The sequence below is a fragment of the Gambusia affinis genome, linkage group LG19 (assembly GCF_019740435.1).
Source record: "Gambusia affinis linkage group LG19, SWU_Gaff_1.0, whole genome shotgun sequence".
Taxonomy (NCBI): Eukaryota; Metazoa; Chordata; class Actinopteri; order Cyprinodontiformes; family Poeciliidae; genus Gambusia; species Gambusia affinis.
In genome coordinates this window covers 19,847,506-19,860,220 of record NC_057886.1, presented here as the reverse complement: position 1 = coordinate 19,860,220, position 12,715 = coordinate 19,847,506, and the positions used below count along the sequence as shown (strand labels likewise).

General features: G+C 39.5%; 2 protein-coding genes across 3 annotated transcripts in view; one reads left to right on the top strand and one right to left on the bottom strand.

The window, feature by feature from the left end:
• xab2 (XPA binding protein 2) overlaps positions 1-12,715 on the top strand; it is an 89,779-nt gene that overhangs the window by 32,486 nt on the left and 44,578 nt on the right. The window lies entirely within an intron of this gene.
• On the bottom strand, positions 1,449-11,984 carry LOC122821568 (myosin heavy chain, fast skeletal muscle-like). Its single transcript, XM_044099613.1, has 41 exons — positions 11,911-11,984; positions 11,642-11,690; positions 11,323-11,549; positions 11,041-11,184; positions 10,785-10,941; positions 10,650-10,677; positions 10,443-10,560; positions 10,263-10,355; positions 10,117-10,180; positions 9,915-10,013; positions 9,723-9,826; positions 9,502-9,640; positions 9,294-9,412; positions 9,069-9,218; positions 8,817-8,987; positions 8,409-8,715; positions 8,033-8,100; positions 7,864-7,951; positions 7,636-7,753; positions 7,427-7,550; positions 7,200-7,336; positions 6,846-7,101; positions 6,361-6,603; positions 6,096-6,272; positions 5,848-5,993; positions 5,675-5,765; positions 5,195-5,584; positions 4,981-5,107; positions 4,785-4,903; positions 4,499-4,695; positions 4,232-4,415; positions 3,989-4,154; positions 3,663-3,787; positions 3,245-3,553; positions 2,965-3,168; positions 2,751-2,876; positions 2,492-2,662; positions 2,293-2,397; positions 2,066-2,161; positions 1,812-1,943; positions 1,449-1,581 (listed from the first exon to the last, which is right to left on the bottom strand). The coding sequence occupies exons 3-41, from the start codon at positions 11,527-11,529 to the stop codon at positions 1,564-1,566; spliced, it is 5,817 nt and encodes a 1,938-aa protein (XP_043955548.1). The 5' UTR covers positions 11,530-11,549; positions 11,642-11,690; positions 11,911-11,984; the 3' UTR covers positions 1,449-1,563.

Below are 12,715 nucleotides of genomic sequence, written 5' to 3'. Positions count from 1 at the left end.
TTCATATAGGAATTTTTATCTTAATTACTTTCTTCAAATCAGTTTATGGTTAGCTATTCATAAAAATAGAAACACATCCATCACTATCTCTGCCCAGCATGGGAAAGAGGGGTGCTGCGGGGGAGATATCATGTTTTATAGGCCGCCTGTCTAATTTATTTGATGACTGCTCACATTTTCAGACGGGGGGTATAAGCCAGAGCAGCACAATCCAAAATAGGACAGCATCTGCTAGTGTTGCTTCGTGTGTCAGGGTGCAAAACAGATGACAGAAGCATTTTGAGTACTTATAATGCGGACCATGTGAACGTTGACTGATTCACTCACTCATTTGAGGCGTCTGTTTTAACCACAGCTACATGTCCAGTTTTACTACGTGGTAGATGAAGGGATACAGTGTAGCAAGTGAATATAAAATATCTTCCTGATACAGTAATTGTTTGAAGAAACCTTTACATATTTTAAATTTGGATTTGCTCATGTTTTGATGTAAATTCTTCTTGGAAGAGAATTGATTCACAATAGATGTAAAACTGCACAATGAAACAGTGTTGAATGTCTTTTCTGCTAAAATGTAGAAGGTCAAAGAGAACTAAACTTTTTAAATAAATAAAAAAAAATTGAGTATGATCCCATTCACGTTAAAGAAAAGATTTTCTTTCAAAACTTTGATATATTCCTTGTTACAGTCCATGCAGTTGCCTAAATTCACTAAATGCAAAACACAGAACTACTTATAAATGTGTCCCTAAAGATATTCTAGCTCCAGTTTTATCTTGTGCATGGCAGTTTCAGAGTATGTATATTTCTTTATCAAGTGTATATTCCTCTTAAAATGATTATTTTTATAGCTTCCCAGAAAATCAAGGTTGCCATAATGCATGACTTATGAAATTCCTTTAGTGTTGTAATGAAACTTGGGTTATGAATGTATTAAAATACTGTAACAGAAAATGCTTCACTTGTCCTTTTATTTAAAACACAGATGTCGCTTTGCTTGTGTTATTTTACAATATTTGACCAAATATAAAGTTAAAAAGCTGGCCTTGTGCTTTTTACTTTGTAGTGTGAAGTATAATAAATTTTTTCATTATGTCTTTGAGCCTCTCGTTTTCCACTGGAGTTTCTATAAGAGTATTGTTTACAATTCTTAAGATAATTTAGCCAAAAATACCTTTTGAAAATAACCTTTGGTGGACATTGTTTTTACAGTTGGTGGGTAAACTGAAAACACTGTAACGTTATTCAAAGTTAGTGTTTGATCAAAATCTAACTTTTGTCTTTCTCTGGTGATAAAATCATACTTACTTTAGAAAAAAGAAAACTAGTTTTAAAAGAACTCTTCTCTGTTGAGTAAACATAATGAGGAAAAATCTGTCCTTCTTTATGGATAAGTGACTAACTCGTTCTAAAGTTATATTTCAAGAAAGTGAAACAAAACCATTGAATGGTATTACATTTTAAAGATATTATTTATTGAAATATTACAGTATATGATGACATTTTATAGCTAGTTCATATTATATGAACCGCAATGTAATGTTTCAAAATGGAGGGTGTCTCTTATTCAGCGATGTCAGACTAGAAAAAAAGAAGAAAGAAAATAAATCAGTATAAGATGCAAACATTAAGGTAGACAATGTTTGCATCTCTCAGAGAAAGCATCTTGCTTTCTCTGAGAAAGCAAGATAAAAATATTTATCAAATAAAAATAGTTCTGCAAATATTCATTCAATTACAAAGTGTATTACAAAATGATATAGTCAAAGAGCTTGTGCTCATGGTATCATTTGTTTGACATGTGATCTCACCTTTCCAGCATCACGGCTCTTGGCTCTGAGCTTGTTGACCTGAGATTCAGCGATGTCAGCACGCTCCTGAGATTCCTCCATCTCATGCTGGACCTTCCTGAGCCTAGACATGTGGATGTTGGCTTGTTCCTCCTACAGGTTTTGAGATACCAATTATTTTAGTTTAAACAAAATGCCAAATAAAAGCTTGGCAATGTGCTAAAGGGGGTAAAGGGAGTATTGTTTGGTGGCAGACAATCAGTCATTTCACTTACCGCCTCCTCAGCCTGTCTCTTGTAGGCTTTCACTTTGAGCTGCAGCTTGTCCACTAGGTCCTGAAGTCTTGCCAGATTCTTTTTGTCCTCCTCAGTCTATAGAGACAAACCAAATGTTCGTGAAGACTTATTGTAAACAAGACAAATAATATACAGGGAAATAGTAACACTATTTGGCATTAGAGGTACTTAGTAAGTGTTTAGAAAACACAGAACAGAATAGTCACCTGGTAGGTCAGCTCCTTAACTCTCCTCTCATATTTGCGGACTCCTTTAACAGCATCGGCTCCACGTCTCTGCTCACCTTCAACTTCAGTTTCCAGTTCACGAACCTGTTTAAAGATGTTGAAAAAGGACACAATTCAATATTACTATAATTATATATCACAATTACACTATGTGCATTACAGAAAAAAAATTTCATACCCTCTGCTCCAGTTTCTGGAGCTGCTTCTTGCCACCCTTCATGGCGAGGTTCTCAGCCTCATCCAGGCGGTGCTGCAGGTCCTTGACTGTGACCTCGAGGTTCTTCTTCATCCTCTCCAGATGAGCACTGGTGTCCTGCTCCTTCTTCAGTTCCTCGGCCATCATGGCAGCCTGAAGAAATGGTTTGTCACCGGTTTCGGATTAAAGCCAGTTAATAAAAAGGGGTTGCAATTAGATTATTTTTGATATTTAGACTGACATCAGTAATAGCCTTTTTGGCCTTCTCTTCAGCATTTCTGGCTTCCTGAACTGCATCGTCCACCTCACCCTGAACCTGGCCCAGATCACTTTCCAGCTTCTTCTTGGTGTTCAGAAGGCTGGTGTTCTGAAAGTTAATCAGAATGATACAATTTAGAAGGGTGGTTGACATGACTTTAAAAGCCCTGGTTTCTTGTGAATAACTAAAACCCAACCTGAGAGTGCAGCAGTCCAACACGCTCACTGGCATCAACCAACTCCTGCTCGGCCACTTTACGTGATCTCTCTGTCTGCTCCAGAGCGGCTCTCAGCTCCTCAATCTCAGCTACCATCAGACCGTTTCTGCGCTCCACCATGGCCACCTGTTCCTTCATGTCCTCCTGTCCTCTAACAGCATCATCCAGGTGCAGTTGGGCATCCTAACAGCAATATAAATTTGGATGTCATAATGGTTTTCCTCTAAAAGTCTTAATTTTTGTTTAACACCAAACTCACCTTGAGTTGTCCCTGGACATTCCTCAGTTGTTTCTGGGCCTCGGCAGCCTGCCTGTTGGCGTGGCTCAGCTGGATCTCCATCTCGTTCAGGTCTCCCTCCATCTTCTTCTTGACTCTCAGGGCATCATTCCTGCTCCTGACCTCAGCATCCAGATTGCTCTGCATGGAGTCAATCACCCTCTGGCTGTTTCTCTTGATCTGCTCCATTTCTTCATCCTTCTCTGCCAGCTTCCTGTCAATTTCACCCTTGACCTGGTTGAGCTCCAGCTGGACCCGGAGAATCTTAGACTCTTCATGCTCCAGGGTGCCCTTGAAAGGTCATATAGCTAGGTTAGATGGTGGAAAAATAATGGCAGGAGAGTATGCATATGTAGATGCATGATATAAATTGCTGTTCAATTGTGGAGAAATGTTTTACCTCGGCTTCTTCCAGTGCAGCCTGAATTTCAGACTTCTCAGTCTCCACAGTCTTCTTAGCCTTCTCCAGCTCATGGATGCTCTTACCAGTCTCACCGATTTGTTCAGTCAGATCTGAGATCTCCTCTGCAATGAAAAGTAAATAAATAAATGAAGCTATAATATAAATCTGCCAAATATAAACTTGAAGAAATTTCAGAATTAAAAATTCTCCATTAGCTTAATCAATTCTTTATTGATTAAGTTAATGGAGGTTGAAGCATAAAAAGGATGTGTCTCAGTAATTTTGGAGTTGCTCAACTCCTTGAATTATCAGGAATTACGTACGTTGCAGGTTCTTGTTCTCTCTCTTCATGGTCTCCAGTTGGTCCAGAGCCTCTTCATAGGAGTTCTTCATCTTGAACAGCTCAGTGCTCAGGGAGCGGGCCTCTTTTTGGGCTCCTTCTAGCTCAGCCTGGCTCTCTTCATACTTCTGCTTCCATTCTGCCAGGACCTGAAATGTGAGTATTAATTAAAAATATGTTTTTATTTGAAGTAATCAGACTTTTGGTTTTTGTAAAAGTACTGTACCTTGTCAAAGTTTCTCTGCTTCTTGTCAAGGTTTGCAGCCAGAGAATTAGCTCTCTCCACATCTGTCATGAGGTCTTCCACCTCACCTTGGAGCCTCTGCTTGGTCTTCTCCAAAGAGGCACACTTGGAGTTCACAGCCTCAATGGATTCCTCAGCCTCCTGCAAGCGCTGGGCCAGCTTTTTCCTGTAGTGCATAGATGTTTCAATTGGTAGAAATGTATAATAAAATGTACACATAATTAAATTGAGACATTCAATATGACTCACTTGGCCTCCTCCAGCTCCTCAGTGCGCTGGATGGCATCAGTCTCATATTTGGACCTCCACTGAGCCACCTCACTGTTGGCCTTAGACATGCCTCTCTGCAGCTCAGCCTTGGCCTCCTGCTCCTCCTCAAACTGCTCTCTGAGCAGATCGCAGTCATGGCGGGCTGATTGAACAGCATGGGCCAGGGCATTCTTGGCCTGGAAAGCACAAATTTGATAGTACAATGTTTTGTCTAGTACTGACCTCGTCATATATGGCTAAAGAAAATATAAACAGGCTTCTCTACCTTCACTTCCTCCTCAATGTGTCTCTTGAGCTCCTCAATCTGCTGAGTGAAAGCCTGTTTGCCTCTTGTCAGCTGAGAAACAAGAGCTTCTTTCTCCTCAAGCTGGCGAGAAAACTCACCTGTGAAAGTCATAAATACATTATTTCTGAAAATTTTGAATCAATGTAAAACTCTGGTTTAAGTCCAGGTGAATTACCATTCTCTGTCTGGAGTCTTGCTTTCTGTGCATTAATGTCATTCAGCTGGCGGACATTCTCATCATTTTTAGATTTGATTTCACTAAGTTGGTCCTCAAGAGTTCTGCACATTTTCTCCAAGTTGCCCTGAAACCATCAGAAATGTATGTAAAAGGTGCTTCTGAGTCGCAGTTCATATGGCTGAGCATTGTAAAACATGAAGTATCCACTCACCTTGGCTTTGGCAACAGCCTCCATGTTGCTGGACAGGTCATCAATCTCCATCTTGTACTCACTCTTCTCCTTCTCCAACTTCTGCTTGACACGCTGAAGATTATCGATCTGCTCTCCCAGCTCAGCAACGCTGTCGGCCTGCTTCTTGCGGAGAGCTGCAGCGGTAGCTTCATGCTGCAGGGTGGACTCTTCAAGGTCACGACGCAGCTTCTGGAATTCAGCCTCACGCTTCTTGTTCATCTCAATCTGAGCAGCTGTGGCTCCACCAGCCTCCTCAAGCCTCTCGCTGATCTCCTCAAGCTCCCTGGAGAGGTCAGCTCTCTGCTTCTCTACCTTAGCCCTAGCAGCCCTCTCAGCCTCAATCTCCTCTTCCAGCTCCTCAATGCGAGCCTAGAATTAAAATGCATTGAAGTAATCACTCAAGATCAATATGGAAAATAAAAAATTCTTCCAAATGCTATTATGGTTAATCTTTTGTACCTGGAGTTCCTTGATCTTCTTTTGAAGCTGAGCTCCAAGGGACTGTTCATCCTCAATCTTGCTGAGAAGCTGGCTGATTTCAAAGTCCTTCCTGGTTTTCAAGAAAAAATAAGAGATATAATTTTTGGGCACTTTGTGGAACAGTAGCCAAATAAAGAAAAAATTGAAATTACTTCTTGATTTTCTCGTCAGATTGCTGCTTGTCATTTTCCAGATCCATGATGGACTCCTGAGCCAGTTTCAGATCTCCTTCAAGCTTTCTCTTGGCTCTCTCAAGGTCCATACGGAGTTTCTTCTCTTGCTCCAATGAACCCTCAAGCTATTGCATAGTCGGTACATTCACACACAGTAATCAATCAATACAAATACAGCATCATTAGGTTAATGCCTAAGGAGGAAGACAAATAAACAGTTTTCTTACATCGTCCACTTGCTGTTCCAGCTTTGTCTTGGCCTTGGTCAGAGTGTTGACTTTGTCTTCCTCTGCCTGGAGATCATCCAGTGTTTGCTGATGGGCCTCTTGGAGGGCTTTCTTCTCCTTGGTGAGCTTGGCAATGGCCTCATCCTGAGTTGCCATCTCCTCTGTCAGGTTTTTCACCTAAAGGGGTTGAAATACCCAATTTTAATTGAAGTATAGGCTTGTAGATTTAATAAATTCTGTGGATTGGTGTCTCAGTGATGTGAACCTTGTTTTCAGTGGCATGTTTCTCTTTCTCCACTTTAGCCAAGGTGAGCTCTAAGTCATCAATGTCTTTCTTCAGCTCAGAGCATTCATCCTCCAGTTTCCTCTTCTTGGCAGTCAGCTCAGCATTGATTTCCTCTTCATCCTCCAGTCTCTCGGTTGTCTCCTTGAGTTTGGCCTCAAGCTGGATCTTGCTCTTAATCAGCCCTTCACACCTTTCCTCAGCATCTGAGAGATTCTCAACTTCCTGCAATTGAGAATGAGTAAGATGATGTTACTGTTTTTCTTTTACGTAAATAGTACTTTAATAATATCAGAATCCATTATTTTACTATATCTGGCCAATGTTGACACAGATCTAGTGTTTGTAGTCTCAGTCTCAAAACATAACCCCACTCTTTTAAGTACCTAGTTGAACATGAGAACTATTTGGTTAATTAATTACACATGAATATGAATAAATAACTTTTAAGAAATCTGCCAACTTACAGAAGCTACTTGGAGCTGTAAATCATTCTTCTCCTGGAGCAAGGAGACCATTTTCTCCTCCAGTTCCTTCTTCTTGGCCAAAGCAGCAGCCAGGTCTGCCTGCATCTTTTCATAGTTCCCCTTCATATTCTGCAGCTCCTTCTCAGTCTCAGCACTCTTCAGCAGAGGCTTGATCTTGAAGTACAGGTTCATCCATGGCCAGTTCTTCACATTCATGAAGGAACGGATGTTGTATTGAATGGTGTAGATAGACTCTCTGAGAGAAAAGCCCAACAATTAAAGATAAATGTTTTTTTCACCTTAGAGACATAAGTGTGTCAAGCTAATCACTTGCATAGTTAGAAGTAATCCCACCTCCTCTCCATCATCTTCACAAACTCCTTCCTCATGACATATCCTCTGCAGAGAGCCTGAGTCATGCTAACCAATGAAGCCAGTTTCTCATCTCTCATTTCCTCAAGGGAACCCAGAAGACCAGCTTTGAAGAACACCTATATTAGCAAAACCTTTGCAAGTCAGAACACAAAGGAAACAAAAGAATTGTTTCTAGCTATGGAATTGACTGTCTTGTTTCAACATACCTTAGTGTGTCCCATCTTGTACTGAGTGTGGTCCACATCAATGGAGCCCAGCAGCTTCTCTGAAGCCTTCTTGTTGTCAATAAACTGTCCCTCTGGGATAACACTGGCATTCAATACTTTGTATCTATGAGAGAAAATTTGGATGTTCCCTTTTTCCATCTTTACATCTGGAAACATGTGTTTACATTCAGAAAGACAAGAGCAGCCACCTCTGCTTGAAGTCACCATAGAGGATTCTGCTGGGGAAGCCCTTTCTGCAGATTCTGATGCCCTCCAGCACACCATTACACCTCAGCTGGTGGATGACCAAGAAGTTCTCCATAAGACCTGAGGGTTGGTAATGTATTTAGTGAAAAATAATTCAACAGTGCCTCCAAACCATATCATGTAAAATTTCTTATGGTCAACTTATTGTCAAATTTCTAAGAGCTTCTTGCCTGGGGTCTTTGACTCATTGGGAATCAGGCAACGCACAAAGTGAGGATGAGTGCTCCTCAAGTTGGTCATCAGCTTGCCCAAGTTCTCCTGTAGATCAGCACAATAAAATTAATCCATGGGTAATTTTAGATTTTTAGGTTCTGATAGTTCTTCAAAACATGTCCGTACCCTGAAAACAGCAGACACAGTCTGGAAAGAACCACCCTTCTTCTTGCCACCCTTCTTGCTAGCCTCAGCTGAAATTATGACAATGAAAACAGTGATATTAAAACATTACTTGTGCTAAGGACTCTTTACCACAACTGTATGATTGTGATAACCATACAGTTTTATGTATATATAGAATGAACATATTCATGAACATATTAATTTTAGATATGTTTAAAAGTCATTTTAGATGCACAATTTAGTATCACTGAACAGAAAACCTTAATAAGATGAAGTTTCAAACTTTTCTGGACCGATCTTTGTGTATTTTGGATGTTTGTCACAGGAGATTAAGCTATTTAATTTAAGTCTATCTGTTTATTTTACTGGTTCTTACCTTCGGCTGCAGCATGAGCTCCATACAGTAAGCACAGCAACTTGTTTCCAGACTTCTGGTACAGCTGAACCACTGACTCGTTCAGTGGGTCCTTGTTCTTTTCCAGCCAGCCAGTGATGTTGTAGTCCACTGTACCAGCATAGTGAACCAGGGCGAAGTGAGCCTCAGCTTTGCCCTTTCCAGGCTTGGGTTTCTCAAAGGCCCTGTTCTTGCCAAGATGCTGATCAATCAGCTTGTTCTTGAAAGTTGTATCAGAGGCTTTGGGGAACATGCACTCCTCTTCAAGGATGGAGAAGATCCCCAATGGCTGTGAACAAATGCGAGATCAATTTGAGTGCAGGTTGAATGCAAGTTAAAAGAAAGTTAGATCAGTATTTGAATGAGAATATTTTTAGAACAGCGACTTACCTTCTCAATAAGCTCAATGCAAGCAGCCAAGTCCATACCAAAGTCAATGAACTCCCAATCAATGCCTTCCTTCTTGTACTCCTCTTGCTCCAGGACAAACATGTGGTGGTTGAAAAACTGTTGCAGTTTCTCATTGGTGAAGTTGATGCAGAGCTGCTCCAAGCTGTTGTACTGTAATTAGTGAGAATTTTTTTAACCTAATTGGAAGTCAACTCTGTTTCGTTAGATATTTTAGAGTTTTTCTTCACTCACATCAAAGATCTCAAAGCCAGCAATGTCCAAGACTCCAATGAAGAAGGCTCTCGCCTGCTTTGTGTCCAGCATCTCATTGATACGGATGACCATCCACAAGAACATTTTCTCATAGACAGACTTGCACAGAGCGCCGACAGCGTTGTTGACCTAGAAGAGTAATTTGTCAGTTTTATGTAATAAACAAATAAACATCTGCTTAACATCACAACTGGTATAAATTACCTGTGGGACGGTCTGACCTTTGGTGACCATCTCATTTCCGACTTTGACCCTTGGGTAGCACAGAGCCTTCAGCATATCAGCTGAGTTCAGACCCAGGAGGTAGGCAATTTTATCAGCCACTTTTGGAAAGAAACAAAACACACTTTAACCTATTTTATACAATTTTTGTGTCTCTACAGAATGATATTGGTGATATTTTATAAATTACCCTCAGTGCCGTCTGGTTCAGCCTGCTCCTCACGTTGCTTCTGCTTGAACTTCATGGTGCCATGATGCATCACAGCACCAGTGAGCTTGTAGATGTTAAACTTCTCATCAGCATTGAAGCCCAAGATATCAATAGCAGTCTGTGTAGAGAAAGAAGTTTTAAGTACACTAAACACACGTTTTGAGAGAATTCTTTTTAAAAACACTTAAATATTCTTTTACATCTGTAGCGATGAACTCCTCCACATCATTGATACTCTTGACAGTGATTTCACCCATGCTGATCATTGGGAAGTCATAGGGGTTAGTGGTGATAAGCAGAGCATCTGAAACAATAGAAACAAATAATTGTAGCTTCTTTGTCTTATTATTTGCACTTTTCTACATTCAAATTTAAAGTATTTGATCATTTACCAATGAGCTCAGGCTTGTGGCCTGTCATAAGCTGATAGAAGATATGGTAGCTCCTCTCAGCAGACAGCTGGAAGGTGACACGGGACTTCTCCAGCAGATCTAAGAATTATATGAATATTAGTATGCTCTTTGATAAGAAAGTCATGGTACATATTATAAATTAATAATAGATAATACTGATTACATCATATGTTTTACTTACATGTTTCAATATCAGCTGAGGCCAGCTTTCCACTTGTACCAAAGTGGATCCTGATGAACTTACCCTAAGCAAAATTAATAGCATGTGTTATTCTCTAAATTCAAGCATTAACTATCAATGAACATTTAAGCATTGTCTTAACTTACAAAACGGGAAGAGTTGTCATTCCTCACAGTCTTGGCATTACCATAAGCCTCTAGCAGAGGGTTAGCAGCAACAATTTGGTCCTCAAGGGAGCCCTGCACATTGACAGTTGTGAATATTTTTGCAGTATGCACCTAAGTATACACAGTGGAAACTTGCTTTTTCTTAAAATGCATAATCACCTGAATTTTTCCAGCGGCTTGCGGTGCTTGATCCTTTTTGCCACCAAGAGCTGCAATTGTTGCAAAGTACTGGATGACACGCTTGGTGTTGACAGTCTTGCCAGCACCGGATTCTCCGCTGAGGTACAAGAGACACATTTTGATTTATCAGCGTCATATTTGTACATTTTGTGTAAGAATGACCAATCGAGTTTGTGCAATACTCACGTAATCAGGATAGACTGGTTCTCACGATCTGCAATGTACACCATAATACTTTAGTAGCTGCATTAAGTTCATGTCAATGTGAATATGTTCTTTCTTTCCATTTCTTTTGAGAAAACAGTTTAGTCTTTGATTTACCTGTGAGCATGAACTGATAGGCATTGTCAGAGATGGAGAAGATGTGAGGTGGAGCCTCAATCCTCTTCTTGCCTCTGTATCCTGATACAACAATAGCATCATACACAGGCAGCCACTTGTAGGGATTCACGACCACACAGAACAACCCGGAGTAGGTCTGTTACAGAAGAAGAGATAATTTATGATTAGTCATTTCTATGAATACACAGATTTGATTTCTCCTTTTAAGTTCTTTGAAATGCATCTGAGAACTCACGTAGATCATCCAGGATGCATAACGCTCTTTGAGGTTATACAACACACAAGGCTCGTTGAGGTGGGTCATCATGACCATGTCCTCAATTTTGTCGTATTTTGGAGGATTTCTTGGGTGGATGTCATCCTCTTTAACTGTGAGGGTCTATTGAAAAAACACAAATGATGTTTTTTTTTTGTTGTTTTTTTTTTTTCAAATAATGTCATTCAATTAATGCAGTGTTTTTATTTTAAGTGGAGTTTGTATTATTTTTTTTATGATAAGATTAATAAGAAGATTTACCTTCCCTCCTTCCAGTGTTTCAACAGTGGCTTTGCCACCTTCCCTCTTTACCACTTTGCACTTCACATACATCTCAGCTTCATCCACCACGAAGTAAGCTGTTTTAGCATCAAATGGAGCTGTCTGAGCCTCAATCCTCTCCTTTTCTGGCTTCCGGAGGTAAATGGCCGCTGGGCCATAGGCCTCCATCTCCGCATCTGTGCTCATGGTTGCACTGTTAGAGGAGCCTAAACATATAAAACTTTTTAATATAGCCACACAATATAGATAAAACAAAATTACATTACTATAAATTCATAACTGCCTCCTGAAAAATTACCTCAGCTGATGCAAACAGAAATGCTTCAGTGTCCCGTGGTGCCAAGGTGCTACAAATAAAAAAACAGAGTTGGGCAAAGTTTTTGTTAAGATTTTATAACTATGTAAGATATTCTAGTGTTTTGGGTGTATAGTTGTCCAATACAGAAACTATATGTGTTAATGGATTTCAACTCAAAAGTAATCAGTAAAGAATGCGTTACATAAATTAAGTGGTATGCTCTTAAATTGTATCATAAAAAATATATGGGACAATTGTACTGCACTCACCTGTCTTAGAGGCCTCCCAGTTAGAGCAAATGTCTAGGGCTGCTGCCTTTATATACAACAGCCCAGCCTCCTCAGCATAAGTCTCCTACTCAATTTGGTCTGGAATGTTTGACACCTCATTGCTTGATGTTGATGCTGTCCGAAATAAACAATTGTTTCATATTTCAGGATCACACAGCAAATGGCTTGTCTAGATTAGTTTTAATTAAATAAATGATTAATTAAAACTACATCAGTATTACATGTGGATTCTATAATATTTGATGTTCTATACACTAGCAATTTTTTTTAACTTAATTCATTTAAAAAAATAATTGTGAAGCTCATTTGTGTATTAATCAATAAACTGCTTAGCCCCCTTAACAAAATTTTAATCTTGACTGTGTTTAATAAAACATATTTGTAATGTCTATAGTTTACCTCCTGGTAACTTGCAAGAATGTACTTAATTGTTGAAAGATGATGTGTTAAGACTAGGTTTATAGGACACATATGCAAACCTTGTAAATTTCTTTATTATATCAATTAATGAGCTTTGAATTTGCTGAAGGACTGAAATGCCTCAGGCATCCAAAATAGAATGTTAGTTAATGGACTTTCTGTTTGAACTGGATAGGTGTTGTAAATCTTCTAGGAATGGAGTTTGAAATAAAGCCAGCTAATGTAATTTAACAGCAGAAAAAATGGTTCTCTTAAATATTATTAATGACCTTGGTTTAAGGAAGATAAAAATATGTACACATAATGAGAATACTTCATTTAGCATGCAAAATATTGTGAATTTTCTTGATGCTAAAAATAATCT

Coding starts and splice junctions, on each gene's coding strand:
- LOC122821568 (XM_044099613.1), bottom strand. CDS start 11,529: ATGAGCACAGATGCGGAGATGGAGGCCTATGGCCCAGCGGCCATTTAC. Junction 4,904..4,980: donor AAGACTCCAGACAGAGAATG/GTAATTCACCTG, acceptor TGACTTTCACAG/GTGAGTTTTCTCGCCAGCTT. Junction 2,162..2,292: donor TTAAGGAGCTGACCTACCAG/GTGACTATTCTG, acceptor TTGTCTCTATAG/ACTGAGGAGGACAAAAAGAA.